Here is a 15614-nt window from a genome sequence, read left to right as displayed (position 1 = left end):
ATTGACATACTTCAGAAAATACCAGAGACACAAAATATTTGCATTATTATTTCACTAGGAATTGAAAACTACCTTGGAGAAGTCACACACTCTACAGCTCATATCAGAGCATTGTTTTTGAATTGTACAATGTTGACTTGCTGTTACAAAAATTCAGTGTTACAGGAAATCAGAAACAATATGGTATAGTTTACACTAACTGCATTAAAATGTTCCATCTGTTCTTGCTTTTGGTTCTTAGAGAATGGCTTTTTCATCTCTGTAATGCTTTTCACTTCCTATTAGTAAGGCTTTTAAAGGTAGGCACTGAGTTAGTATAAAACCCACAGCTTTTGAGTTTAAACGCCTATTAAAACTAAAGCTGTCTGGAACTACAATAAAAATTTATTTTGGCTACAAAAGACAACTTTGAAACCTAACCCATCTGTATTTTTCCTCCTCCAAACAGAGCAACATCCTGTATCACAGAATATTTAACTTAAACAGAGACCGCATATCTTTATGAAAACAATTGTTTCAACTTAATTTATGGGGGGTAATCAGCTCATATTAAGGTTTTCAGTACTGCAGGATGCTAATATAAATTGGTTACAGAACATGTAATAACTACAGTAATTCCTCCAAATCATCTGAAATCTGCTGTTGCCATTGACTTAGTGTTTAACTTGCCTATGTTGTAATGTAAAATTGCAATAAAAATTCATGTGCAGTGGCACGCAGTAATTGCAAGTTAACTGTCTGTGCAAATTAGGCATAGAGCCTAAGTTACATTTTACTCATAGTTTGCATTCATGTGCATTGATTTCCAAACAATTACAGGATATTTGCACTAAAATTATTTACTTGTAGGAGTTGATCTAGTCTTTGCAAGCCCTGGGCACACCAGGGAGACATGCCCATTTATCAAATAGGGCTTTTTGATCAATTTATTGACTCACTGTGAAGTGCAGCATATAGCCTGCAACTGCCATGAGTGGGAGTCAAACGTATCAAAGACAGACTGGATCCCTGGGGTTGAGCTCCCTCCGTAGAATAGTTTTGACAGATTTTGCATTGAAAAGGGCCTGTTTTTAGCACCCTCTAAATATAACCAGCCCTGAAACTCCCACAGAGATTCCTTTCTGTCTGTCTTCAGAGGATGAGATAAGGCTCCCTCTCCTGTGACTTCAGTCTGGAGTACCTCCTTCATCCCCCCCAACCCTGATAACAGCTGGCTTTGCACATATTTGAGAGCAAGGCATGTTCTGAGTTGAGGGATTCGTTTCTCTTTCTGTAGATTACAACCTTCTTCATCTCAACCTCCTTTGTAACATGTGCATCTTAGAATCAGTGCAAGACATTTTGGCATCCAGGAGGCAACTGGCTCCCTTTATCTTCTGGCCAGTTTTTTCCCCATCATTTTGGGAATAGACACCTTGGACAGTTTCCTTTTACCCCACAATCCTTCCTTTTTAGACTAGTGAAGTATACTTGAACGTAGCATCAAAGCTGAAGTGTATTTGCCCGTTTGCCCTCTTCCTTTCCCGTTTCCCCACGTATGCCAAGATACACAAACTGTGGATGCTAAAGCAGAATTTATGTATGTTGTGATATACACTGGATGTTCTGCTTACTTGCATGTGATCCACATCCTCATAAGCCCACAGGAAATCCCAGCAATGTTTTTCTAGCCGTATCTCCTGTGCTGAGGTGCTGGGCACAGCAGGGGCTGGAGGAAAAGAGCCATTTCTGCTTTGGATATACTGCAGTATATAAGCTTAGCTGAGAAGGACCAACCAATATTATTAAAATGTATCTCTTTTACTCAGTTACTGTGAAAAATGCAATGCAAGGACTTAATTCACATTTTATAGTAGCATACCTGCAAACACTCTTACCTCAGTGGATCCAGTAAATGCAATTTTATCAATGCCCACATGAGATGCTATTGCTGCACCGACAACTGGACCAAATCCTGGCAAAATATTGACAACTCCTGGTGGAAAGCCAGCCTACCGAAATAGGAACAGATGAAGGGAAGTGAGATTTATGAAACCTGACAGAGCATGTTAAACCAGGCATGTGCCAGTAGTTCCTTCTTCATAAGGAGAGACACAGAGACATTATTCCTGTCAATTATTCTTACCTCCTTGATGAGGGCTCCCATATAGAGAGCGCTGAGTGGTGTTTGTTCTGCTGGTTTAATAACCACTGTATTGCCACAGCACAGAGCTGGAGCAATCTTCCATGCAAACATCAGCAGGGGGAAGTTCCACTGTAGGAAAAAATAAAAGTTGATGGAAAAATATTGCAGTGGTGTTTTGTTTTCAAGATGTCAAGCTGCTACCTCACTTATTTCTCAGGCCTATGCTCAACATAAATCTTTCCCAGCACAAAGCAAGGATTTTTTTAATTACTGCCATTAAGAAAGTGGCAAAAGTGACCTTCTCGTTCTTTCTCTTCAGTTCAAAGAAATACAAGCCCTACATGCAATCTTCACAGAAGAATCCTCTGTTATCTGTTCACTTTTTATACACTGCTTTTTATTTCATTTACTTTTTGCAGTTGGCATTTTAATTCCTCACAACAAACAGTTCTTGTGTATATCCTAAGACATATATTCAACTTATGCAATCACTAAATGATGGAATTGCAATAAAATATAAATGTTAGTACTAGGTCAAAGTATTTCACTAATACCTTTTCTTAAAAACTAGTCTGCAGTTTACACGAAAGGCATGAAAAGAGGAGAAAAGAGTTGAGAAAAACTGCTGAAATAAAAAAATCAGTATCATTATTAATTTCAACTTCATTTAACTGCAGCAGCAGATGTAGTAAATTGTATTAATTTGGTTTACAGACAAACTGTGGGTAAAGATAAGAATAAAAAGTGTTTCACTTTCCATATCAAGGCCTGATCCTAACAGGCTAAGTGGACAGTCACAGTGATTTCAGTGGAAATGCCAGAGTAATAAGATAACTGCATTTGCAGAATCACTTATAGAGGCATATAATAATCTCCTTGGGAAAGAAAATAGAAAGTATCAGTCAGCCACTGGCCAGAACATGTTACTGCCTGATGCATATCAGCTGCCACTCTCATGGACATTTCTCTAGCCCCTGGCTAGCTTGAAAAAATACACAACTGTCTTCCCATCACTGAACACCCAATTTTTTACTCCCTCAGTTGTTTATAAACTCCGGAGACAAAGTGATGTTTTAATTCCATCTCCAGTATATAAACCTAGGAGGGGAGCTATTGGGCCAACAGCATGCTGACAGCCTGCACTTGTAATGCTATTGCATGGAGAGCTCTGACAAGCTTTATAGGGTAGTATGTAGCCCTGTTTATGCTAAAAAGCTGCAAAGAGAATATGTTTTGATGTAAGCTAGGATATGAAAGAGGATGAGGAGTTTAGTGCTAGACTTGCTGTTTAATTTTATTTTTGTAATAACATATTTGCTGGTGTAATGGCTAAGTGCACGCAGCAGCCCTAGGGCTGTACTGTGACTGGTAGCTGTGGAGGAAATATGTAACAGATTAGCAGCAGTGTTAGAGTAGATGTGCATGACAGCCATCTTGAAGTTTTGTAGGAGGAACGGGCGAAAAAGAACAAGTGTGGTAGATGGCTGAGTACCTTCGACAAAGAGTTTTACAGATCTAGACTAAATAAATTCTGCCTGGCCAAATTTTTTTCAGCAGATCTGTCAGTTATGCTCAGGGAGACAATCCTAAGAGATTTCAGGCAGCTTTGTGTTATATATGTTGAGGCTGCTGGTTTGCAAATGCTCTATCCATGTGCTGGACTGAACAGCGGGCACAAAAGTAGGTGTGAAATCATTTATAAGGATGATTGTAAGTCAAGGTGGGATAACATGGACGTGGCTGCAGGATGGGTGTAGCTCTCTGATCTCCTGCGGAGTCCTAAACACAATAGCCATCCCTTAAATGAAATGACAAGAAATTTAGATAGATAGAGAAAAAAGGCTTAGCACTGTTAAAGTAATGTCTTCTGGCTACTCCTCCTTAATGGAAATGCTGTGTGTTGCTGTTTAGTGGTTTTGTGGTTATGAACAAAATGAAAAACATCAACAAAACTTTCAGAGAATGTCTTGATCAGCTCCCCAGTGCTTTGTCAGTACAGTCATACAGTATTTTAATAGCTATATACAAGCCCCCCATTGAAATTTCTGCCAAAGTCAGTTAACTAGTTCTGAAAACGTTAACTTTCCAGTGTAATTCCCATGTTGTATTCACCAAGAGTGTGTTAAGGATGTATAATGGAGTGTAGGGGCAGTTTGTGATTTAATAAAATGTTTTTTCTCTCTCATAACAAGTAAAATAAGCATTTAATGTCTCCTATTAGCTACAACTACACGATGTTAATTGTAATGATATGTCTCCTGGAGTTTATTCTTCTCCTCCAGCCTTCTAAAAGGAAAGAATAGAATTAAAATGCATCACATTCTCCCAGGAACTGAGGAGCCTCTTAAATCACAGTAAAAACTAAATAAATAAAAAGACTGCCACAGCAAAGCATCAATTTTCCATAAGTTGTGTGAACATCCATAACCACTGCCAGCTTATTAACACTGTGTTTTGCTTTGCTTGTTTTAATCATGAGAATTCTATGACTTGAGAACTTAACTCCTAATAACAGAGCCTAAACCCTATTAGCATGTTCAAATAAGCATTTGCAGGGAGGCTGTTAAAGATATGTCAACAATATGAGCTCAGCTTTTTTCGTAATGGAAAACACACATAGCTGAGGACCATGTTTTATGTGTCTTTAAAGAGAGCTGGTTCAAATGAAAATAAATAGAAGGCGCTAGTAGAGATACTCACAGGGATGATCTGTCCACACACTCCGATGGGTTCATGTCTTGTAAACGTAAAATAATCTCCATCTGAAACAGATGAGCATGGTTATTCTCAAGTGCAGTTTGACTTGGCAGAACAAAAAAAAAATAGAGGGAAAAAAGCTCTAAGGATCAACCTTTGATGGCAGTAAAAGAAATAAAGAACTCATGGAAATGTTTTTTCATGAGCCAGCATGGGAAACCTAGGTTCAGGAGCAATCTAATTGTTCTTTCTGTGGAACAAAGGAAGCAGGCATCGCATCAGAAAGTAACCAGCTTTGTCCTTGGGAGAGAAGACAAGCTGTACAGCACAAAAAAGGGCAGCAGCGAGGAAGAGAGGTCTCTGCTGATTCAGGGTGAGCCAAGTGAACAGTCACAAAGGCAGTTACCTGGAAGGACTGACAGAATAAAGGTATACATACAAGCAGATGTGGGAAAAATAAAGTAGCACACTTCTCATTCATCTTCCATTGAAGACAAGAGGAGTTTAAAGTAGTGGAATGACATACCACAATGTGTAGACTCGGAATGAAGATGGCAGGTCTGTGACTGATGTGTCTGAGCATAATTCTCTGCTGAACTCAACACTAAGGACAATACAGCGCTCACTGCATAGCTGTGCTGATAGCCGACTTGTAGAACAAAGCCTGTATCAGACATGGCCTCAAGCTAAACATGCAGTCAATTTAAGTTTACAGGGAAAAAGTGAATGCAGCAGGAAAACAAGACAACAGAGAATCAGAATTTTCACAAACCTTTTGGTCAAGTAGAGGTGAAGAAATTAAGGGACAAAGCAGCTGAAAATTGAAAAATTCTGAGCTTTTCTCACTGGTCTTCAACAGAAAAAAGATTATATAATAATAACAAAGATGCAGGAAAGGCAGACTGCAGACTCAGAAAGAGCAGTTGTGGGTGGTATGAGGTTTGAGGGAAATATTTAACTTTTTGATCTGGTAGTTGTTTTTAAGGTCCTGATTGAACAAAAATAGCAAAAACAGTAGAAAGGAGTGAGATGTATCATTAGTTAAAGTGAGTGCTGTTATGCTGTATCTGCAGTCCTTAGCTAAAGAAAGCACTGCTGAGCACAGGGCAGCTTGAGTCAGGTCATGAAATAAACAGATCTGTGATTTGGGGTCAGGCCTGCGGTGTGTGGAAACCTTTCACATGGCCTGGCTTGCTTATAGCAGCAGGTCTCTGTGCTGGCTCATTTTGCACATGCTCTCTGACAAAGCTGCATCATGGTTGCTGCTTCAGCTCTTACTAAGGTTAAGCATACTGTAGTATGATGCATCCCCCATTGACAAACAGCAGGAAAACAATCTCCTGTGTCTCACGACTAACCATCAGCTTTGTTACCGTGCTTGGCCTGCACCCACACAAAGTAGAGTTCAGTCTACTTTTGTACCTAAACTGGTTCTTGTAGCTGTATGAACTAGTTCGGGCTCAAAGCATGTCTGAATTTAGACTGAATGTTTTTTAGAGAGGCTACAGCTGAAGGAAGGATAAAGGCATAGGCTTTAAACAGCAGAGCTACAAAGATGATGAAGGACCCGGAGCATCTCCTTTATGAGGAAAAGCTGAGAGACCTGGGACTGTGCAGCCTGAAGAAGATTGAAAATGGATCTTATCAATACTTATAAATATCTAATGGGTGGGAGTCAAGTGGGTGGGACCAAGGGGTTTGACCAGATGATTTGCAGAGGTCCCTCTTCCTACCCCTACCACTCTGTGATAGGATGAATGTGCATCTAGGCCAATAATGCTTGTCATCTAGAAAAAAAATATTTATGTAAAAAAAATCATTTCAACTAAGTATTGTAGAACAGCGTGAAGATAACTTGGTGTCCTACCACAAGAGAGGATTTACCAGGACAGAAATTGATGATGGGGAGAAAGGGAATAGGAGGAGGAATGATTGCAGTGCTTTCACTCCTGTTGTTACTGTGCAGGTACATGTGCTTTCCTTCACGTGGCATAAGAGTATCCAGGCAGCTTTGGAGCTGTAGCCAGCCTTGTTCAATATCAGGTGAAGACCTAACATCGTGATGGAGAATATTTTGGGAACTTGCTGCACTTTTCTCCGTTTTCACGTGGTGACAATAAATGGATTAATCCATAAAGTTTCTTGGGTTTATGTAAAGACTTCAACTTGGATTTGATTAGAACTAGCTTCTGTTCAGGTTTGCTAATTTTGTACATCCACTTTACAGAATGTGCTCAGTAGATTTCAGAGCTAGAGTAGCTACTACATCAGCTTGAGGCCAGAAAGAGAGCAATTATGAGACAGGCAACAATAGTGTGTAACCTAAACAAGGAACAGAACAGAGGGAATAGAGAAAGGAGTTTCGTATCAAGTAAAGGAGAAAGAAAATTGTTTTCTTCGCATCAACAAAATGTCACTGCACCATTTTGATCTCCAGATTCTAAAAAATGTCCCTGGGGAGATTAAAGTAGTTGTTTCACAAATTGACATGATAGGTATGGTTTTTTAAGTTATCTTTTACAGATGCTAGCAGTGGTTCACATACCACAAGAAGACTCATCAAACTAGACAGAAGTAAAGTAGGAGTAAAAAATAATATAGAGGCAAAATCGTTTAAGTGCTCAAGAGGCACATGCATAAAAGAGTCAGCTAAAAATACCAGCTTGTACGTGGTATTACTGTGAGAGGTGGATGGTGACAACAGTAACACAGCTATGTTAGCACTGTATTGACTTCAAATCGTCACTCCATAATCATTGCCACATGTCTGTGTGCTTCATAGCACAAAGTTACAGATAAACTGAATCTGGTTACCAAGTCAGACAAATTGTACTTCTACCAAATGTGGGCAGAACTTTCTTTTCTGAAAGCAATAGCTCCCATGCAGAGTTGCTTGTCCTGCTCTCTTCCACTAGACTGCAGTCAGTTGCTCTTTTTGACACCTACTTCCAAAGCTCATCATCCACAGAGTTATTATTCAGACAAAATTATTGAGATTTCTTTCTAACAATATATTTGTGGACATATGTGCTTTCAAGTTATTCAGGTGCTTCTGGACAAACCAAAGACATTTCTAAGAGCAGTCTTGTCTATAAATGTAAAATAAGCTGTTACCATGGAAAAGAACTCAAGTTTGATGAAGTGAATCACTTTTTTCCTGAACAATGAGCATGGAAAGCTTCTTATGCTCAGAAATGAAATGGGAGACTTTTAAAACTCTCTAGAGTTTTAAGATACAACTCATGCTACTGATGCTTAGTCTATGGTGCTATTGCTGATCCTTGTTACTCTCAGCCTTCTAGTAGCTGGCAGCCTTAAGCCTGAGAGGGTTATGACAGTCTGATTCCACATCCAATCCAAACATTTATTCTAAAAGGTTTATTTTTCATTATTTCAATATTCTCAGCTGATGTGAATTGGCATTCTTTAGCCCTCACTGATATTGATCAATTTGCAGCTGCTTAGCACCTGGCCCAAAGATTTTTAATTAGAAATTAAGCCCCACTTATCCAGGGATCTCACTTTGGGGCAACAATACTTTCCACAGGTGAGTTTGTTCACGTTTCTATCAGGACTCTGCATCTCAGATGTTTTATTTGCATAGCAATCATAATATAGGCACATGCTGCATACAGTAGCACACAGCACACACGTGTGAAGAGAGCAGAGTTAGTTCTTTAAGCTGTATCATATTCTATGTTGTATTTAAAGATACATTTTCACTTGCATTCAGTTTATTAGTTTAACAGCTTCTAGTGTAGCCTCATTCTGTTTTAATTTAAATCATCAAGCCTAACGAATGGGAGCAAGCAAAGGTCAGTCTGAAGCTTTTAGCAATTTTGGGACCAAAAGGAATGTGACTGTAAAAAACACTTTTGTTTTCTACTTATTTATCACTTTCCTGTTGTTTTTTTAGAGGAAAATAAGCCCTCAACAGAAACAGATGAAAGATTAGGAAGTTTCAGTTTTATTAACTCACTGCATAGAAACAGAAGATTTAGTTAGTATTTTGGGTTTTTTGTGGTGGTGTTGTCATTTTCTTATTTGGTTTCCTAGAGTGAGCTGATAGTAGGTGAATGTAAAGAGCACTGTTGTTTAACACTAGCCTTGCTCTAAACTAGCTTTATTAGAATGGCAAATTTATTATCTGAAACTAGTGACATACAGAGGAGTGTTAAATCAAGAGGAAGAATTAACTGATACCCTGAAAATCTGAGTACTGTGAATATCAGAAATCATAATTTATGTTGCTCGTTACTGATAACTAAGTCAGCACTAAAGTTTGCATCCAGGAAGGTCTGCTGAAAATCTGGTCTCCTCTCTCCCTGTTATATCACCCATCAAAACTGAGAAATTCATGAGTTTAATCTGTTTCACTATTTGAGGTCAAGAATAAGCAGAGAATATTTATTCTCCTTCAGCCAGCAATGGCTTTTGGTGATAGACCTAAATCCGTATTCCTGCAGGGCTTACAAGCGAGAAGGAGGCATTCCCTGACCAGGGAGAAAGGGATTAGCAAACAGGAAATTTGTGGAGTGTATGAATTTATGGTGTGCTCTGCACTTTTGCATGTTTAAATATGAAACGCAAGCAGCAAAAGCAGGATTTATAAATCTCATCCCAAATGGCTGTGGAAATCTTCGTAAGTCCTTACAGGAGCATCGATACCAGAAATACTAATACTGTCATTTCTTTGGTGAAAATACACGAATGATGATAAACATCAGTCAGAACACACTGTCCTTTTAAATGAGCTGAAACACCATGAAGATTAATGTTGCAGTAAATTGCACAATGTTTGCCTCGTTTCTGCAATCTTGTGGTTTTCTGTTCAGAGGCAAACTACTGTACTGCAGATATTATGTTACATTATGTAATTTTATAGAAATAAATGGGTAGTGTAAAGGTGTCCACTGTACAAAGACAACAATGAAATCCATCAACTTGTGAGTGGGCTTTCCTCATCTCCTTCAGTATCGTGCAATAAACATACATGTGCACTGAACAGTGTGCATCATGAAGCTGAAAAGAATCCATAGAATGTATAGTGGTTTTCCTTACTGCTTTTCCCTAGATGTATTTTATGTAGGCAAAAGATAAGTTATTTATCTCAATGACTGCACCTGCATAAACCTGTTCTTTGCTATCATGGGTCATTTTGCATTATTATAGCAGTTGGCACAGCTAGACCAGACTGCAAATGAATTTCTTTGCATCAGAAAATTCAGCCTGTGTTAAACAGCTGGGAGTGAGGAACAGGAGGAAGAGACTTGTTGAGCAAAAGTAACAGTAAGGATTTTTTCTTATCTTTTTACCAAAATAAATAAATAAATAAATAAATAAAAATCCAGAATAAATTTCTTAGCAGTTGAGAAGATTACGCTCATACATAAAACATAAAAGTCATCCTACTGCATGGTGTGAGAAAGTATATATAACAAAATATGGGTGTACAGCTCTATGGTAACATTGCAAACTCTTCTCAAAGTATAAATGAATAATGGATTTGGATCCAGTGCTAATCTCAAGTAAAGCAATTTGCACCAGCAATAATATAAGAAATATATCAACTAGGTAGATAGGTAAGCATGTTGTTTCTTAAAAAGGCAGTTAACACCATATTTTCACGTCAGGTTTATAAAAAATGAGTTGTGTTACACTATTTCAATGTAGAGGATACTAAGCCATCTCCTCAGACTGATATATGTCATAGAAACAAAACATCATTTTGCATGTGCATGTAGGGCAGAACAATAGCATGTGATCTACTCTAGCTCTCGCTAACTTTTAAACATCTGCTTCAGCACTGATAAAACCAATGTTAACTCAGCGAGGAAAAGCAAGTTCTTTTCTGCCTTTCATAAAGCTGTGATCTGTTAATGCATTTGGCCATCAGAGGGTTTAGGTGTACAACAATACCATAATCTTGCTTACCTACAGGTATGGTCATTCCATGGATTTTGTCTGCCCAACCAGCATAATACCTCAGGGTTTTTATGACTCCTTGAAGATCTACGTAGAAGGCTTGCAGGAATGGTTTGCCACTGTTCAGTGATTCCATAGTCTAGAAGACAAGAAAAAGTTGATATATAAACAAAATAGCATTTTTAGACTATTGTCTTCAGTATTCACTGTCCAACCACTCTTCAGTCATGACAGAAAGATTTTAATGAAGACCAACCAGTCATTCTAGCATAATCTTAATCCAGACAGTTCAGAACAAATACATGATTCCCTTTTTTACTTCTTTTTTTTTTTGCGACTGTGAACAGAAAGACTTTTTGCTTATGAACAAAACAAGAGGTTCCTTCTGGAGCATTCTGGGATTACTACAATTTTTAAGCATGTGTCTCTGTAATTTTCTGTCCTGCGTGTTTGTGTGTGTGTATCCACATGCATGTGCATGACTGCATTTTGGACCTAATAGCCACTGTGTTTGGTCCAGATATATAAATGCTAAATTGTTTTAATCAGGAGCCAAGATAAAAATGCCTGTCAAACTAGGTTCTGTTATGTTAATGATAACAGCTGAGAAGGGGCTCCTTGTAACCCTGTATAAATGATCTGAATCCATAAAGAGAAGAATGGACATATCCTTCTGTATAATTGATGTGAATATAAAAATTTCTCTGTATGGCTGCCAGGACTCCTGCTGAGGTCTGAGATATCTATAATGTACAGCCAGTTTATTTATTACCATCAAATAAACAAACTCTCCTCTAGGGAAGCTCATAAATTAACAGCCTAATGTCCTTACTTTTAAGTTAATATTCCTATTTTTAAAAGTATCTTATAAGCTATCCTCTTAGAGTTTCCTAAGATCATTTAGCAAAAAGAATCCAATAAAATGTCCTAAGATCTGGCATGGCTTAACTGATTCAATGGCTGTCTAAAAGGAATCATTAAGAATGGGCAAAGTACGCCCATGTGTAACACACCAACCATCAAATGAATTTCTATACAGAAGAATAGAGGCCTAATTCTGCACTGACTTACATCCCTACAAGCAATTAATGGCATTGCCTGTGGTGCAGTTCAGTAAAGAACTTGGCTCTGGAAATACAAATCAAATGACAGGCAGAGTAAAGTTGATTTGCTGTGCACTTCCTTCTCCCTGTGGCGATTTTACAGTATACACTGGTGGTAAGATGATTTAAATGTTGACAAAGCTGGAATTAAGATGTTCAGCAGCTTAGTTCAAAGTACTTGACATGCGGAAAATAACATTAACAGTGCCACCGTTTACATGGCTTCACATGTGAGCTAAACAGTGCAATACTCAGAATTTCTTACTAGTTCAGTGACAGTAAGAATTCTGTCTGCTATTTCACTAATATCTGCACAATCACTTTACTCAGTCTTCTGTTTGTTATTTTAGGAAAGCCACAAGTGTACGCATTAGGTGTACACGTGTGTGTGTATCCATGCACACACATTCATTTCTCTCAGGTTTAATTTAAAGCTCTCAGTAGAAAGACTGTTGAAGGTTTTCACGAGCTTTGGATCAGCTCTCAAGTCAGTAATCTCAAATATCAAACTAATTCTAGTTTTTTAATATTATTCATGTTAACACATTTACAAATTAATTTACTTTCATAATGTAGATTAAACCGGTGATTGGATTGTTGATTTTCACGTGCTACTTACAGCAAGAACTGCCCTGTCTCTTTCGACCAAGTCTGCTAGTTTATCCAAAAGTTGGCCTCTTTCCGATGCGTCCATTCTCCTCCAAACTGAACCTAGAGAAAAAGCAAGGCGAGCTGCTCTCACTGCTTTGTCCGTATCAGCCTATCAAGAAAGAAGAAATAACAAATAAAGGTAAGTAATATTACTAGGGTTAAGAAATTTGTTGTACAGCAATCTCTTATCACATAATGGGTTTTGGAATTGGGATTAATAACTGTCCAACAGCATTCAGATCTGTTGCTTCATTTACATACATACATATAAAAACACAGGAATGCATCAATATATACAAATATTTGATGTATTAATACATATATACCAGTTCATGTACCAGTTCATGGGATGCATTACCTTGTCTGCTTCCTGGATCTCACAGATCTGCTCCCCTGTTGCTGGATTGTATACTGGGAATACTCTCCCACTTTCAGAATTTTGCCACTCATTATTGATAAAAATCTAGAAAAGAGAAGAATAATCATCAGTACCTCTGCATACAAATAGGATACAACAGCAAAATCCAGGAAAGGATATGCAGATTCTGCTCTAAAAAAAACTAAAGTTTCTTTATGCCTGTGAAAATTACAGTTTTCAAGAGTTCAAGCTCAGCCCGAGCCACTTTTTTTTTGTGCTCTATGGCAGTGTCACTACAGAAGCGACATCAAGCTCTACAGAACTTCTGGCTAACGCTGAAATTTGATACAAGCACTGTAACAAATAAACTGAAGAAATAAGTGTTGGCATTAGAGAAAAAGCCTTGAAACTGCTGGAGCCAAGACAAGGGTTTGGAGTAATCATTCAGTACCCATCTCAGTAAGTAAACATTTGGTCATTGATACAATCCAGTCAAGGCTGAATAATCTCAAACATCACAGTTCTTCAATACACAGTCAGTTGATTATGGCTACAGTGATGGCTTGCAGCACAGAATTAATGTATATCTGCTTGGAACAATAGAAATTATCAAATTCTCTCTGCGTTGACATTTTAATTGTCATGGCAAATCAAATGTGAATTTTAATGGTGCTGACAACAGCTGTCCTGGGAGAGGTAATGAATTAATTTAAAGTAGATTTTTACTAGTAGCTCAGATATGCACATTAAGTTTTCTACTGAATTCTTTTCAAGAACAGGATGCAATTTTTTATGAGCAAATATGAAGTAAGCCACTCTAGAAAAATGAGCAGGAGAAAGGTTTTCCTGGTATTCACACTCTTTCTGTCCTTGAAATCTTTCTAAGACAAAGAAAAGAAAGTATTCAGAGTCCAAGCATCACACGAGGTCCTTGTATTTCAAGTATCAATGCTGTTTTATTGTATTCATGAAATACAGCTTTAAATGCTGAAGGGGAAGTTCTGGCCTCATTGAAACCAATGGGAATTTTACCAATAATGAAAAGTTGCAACACCAAGGGGTATAAAGAGTCTGTAAATGAAAAGATCACAGTGAGGATGGCACAATCCTATTTGCACATGAGGGCATAGATGTATTTGTAGAGTTATCAGACATGAACTTGCTCATCCTAATCCCCAAGCCAAATGGAAGCCATGTAGTTGTGTTCTTCTCATCAGGGCTCAGTGTAATGCTCAGGCTCAGTGCCACACTAACGGCACTGACACTGCTGCTGTTTCAGAGCTGACTCAGAACATGGCAGAAGGAGCCTGTGCCTGCCTGGAAAAGCCTTTGGAGATACAACAACTGTGCAATGAAACCAATGATGTGCTTTGGCTTTAATGGATGTGTTTCTATTGTGCTTCCTTATCTACGCTTCTCACTCCAGTCATTTTGCTGTATGCCCTTCAATCCATTTCAGAGTTCATCTCCTCTTCAGTCCACCCTCCAGCCCCCTAACACACTTTTTTTAAAGGCCATTTAACCCAGGACCTGCTGCACTGTTTCCCATCTGTCGCTAACTTCATACTCTGTATTTACCTTGAACCTGTTCATGTCCCTGAACTGTAAGCTCCTCAGACTGTGGGCACTGCCTTCCTGCTCAATGATTGCAGTGCTTTTCAAACTGAGCGTTCAGTCTCTGCTGAGACATTCTGGAGTTAACTCAGCCAAAATAAGATAACAAAAGAGATGCTGGTACCATCTGTGGTTACTAATACCAGAAGTCAAAAATCCTCTGGTGTATCACGATCACTTTTTAGACTGTGTAAGCAAAACAAAGAAATTTGGATCTATGACCTTTGTGGAAGAGGGATTGTTACTAGGCACGCTTCCCACTCTGCTCACTGGCATTCACTTTCCATGTGAGGTGGGGGGAGCGCACTGAGGAGGGAGGGGAAGGGAGAGGAGCTCGCAGCTTCAGGAGCAGATGGCCAAAGATGCAAAGATGTTTGCTTAAGGTTACGGAACGTACATAAACACTTCGGTTTCTTATGTGATCTCTGTCTTGAAAGAATAAAACAGGTTGAGCAAAACAACTTAAGTGGACACAACTGCAGTTTAGTACTTTTCCCTTACAAAAGTGGTCTGTTCTTTTTTAAAGAGATTTAAAAAAATGTTAACTACATTCTGCTGAGAGGAACACCTATCATCAGTTCTGCCTGTACATAGAACATGTTTATGTTCTTAAAATAAGAAACAGTGCCTTGGAAGTACAAAAGAGTTTTGCAATACACGTTGACTGGAACTACAAGGTGTATTTTATGGAATGCTCCATTTATTCTACAGATTTAAGAGAATAATTATAGCAGATATTTCAGATAAGACATGGGAATGATCTATTTGGTATAAAGTTAGAGTTGAAGGCAAGAGAAATTGCTACTGTTAATGGTTAATGTTAGTTTCTTCCTGTTCCACTTTCTATAAACAAGGTATTGCCTATACAAGCTCATTACTGTAAACTGAGCACATTTAAATTGGCAGTAAAATCAGAGTATTTACTCTAGTGCACACATAAAGTACCTAGTCCCGTGTTTTGGAACGGTTTCAAGTCTTGAAATCCAGCAGCTGGCGGCTTTACAAGCAAAACCTTACACTTAAATAATTCATTTTTGAAAGTTTTAGGTGTTCTGTGTCAGGTAGTACCATTCAATAGATATTCCTACCATTAAGACTGAGATTCTTTTGCAATAAATTTGCATTCACGGGGGCTTTTATA

General features: G+C 38.3%; 1 protein-coding gene across 1 annotated transcript in view; it reads right to left on the bottom strand.

Annotated features, from left to right (window-relative positions):
• Nucleotides 1-12995, bottom strand: part of ALDH1A2 (aldehyde dehydrogenase 1 family member A2) — a 30567-nt gene extending 17572 nt beyond the window's left edge. Inside the window, exons 1-6 of the mRNA XM_010717272.3 lie at nt 12860-12995; nt 12470-12610; nt 10757-10886; nt 4826-4887; nt 2126-2254; nt 1878-1991 (exon numbers count right to left, since the gene is read on the bottom strand). Of these exons, the coding sequence (XP_010715574.1) occupies nt 1878-1991; nt 2126-2254; nt 4826-4887; nt 10757-10886; nt 12470-12544 (510 nt within the window). The 5' untranslated portion in view covers nt 12545-12610; nt 12860-12995. The remainder of the gene's footprint in view (nt 1-1877; nt 1992-2125; nt 2255-4825; nt 4888-10756; nt 10887-12469; nt 12611-12859) is intronic.
• Nucleotides 12996-15614: the final 2619 nt, after the last annotated feature.

The sequence above is a fragment of the Meleagris gallopavo genome, chromosome 12, assembly GCF_000146605.3.
Source record: "Meleagris gallopavo isolate NT-WF06-2002-E0010 breed Aviagen turkey brand Nicholas breeding stock chromosome 12, Turkey_5.1, whole genome shotgun sequence".
NCBI classification, from domain to species: Eukaryota; Metazoa; Chordata; class Aves; order Galliformes; family Phasianidae; genus Meleagris; species Meleagris gallopavo.
The sequence above is the reverse complement of the archived record's forward strand: the minus strand, read 5'-3'. Positions and strand labels throughout refer to the sequence as shown.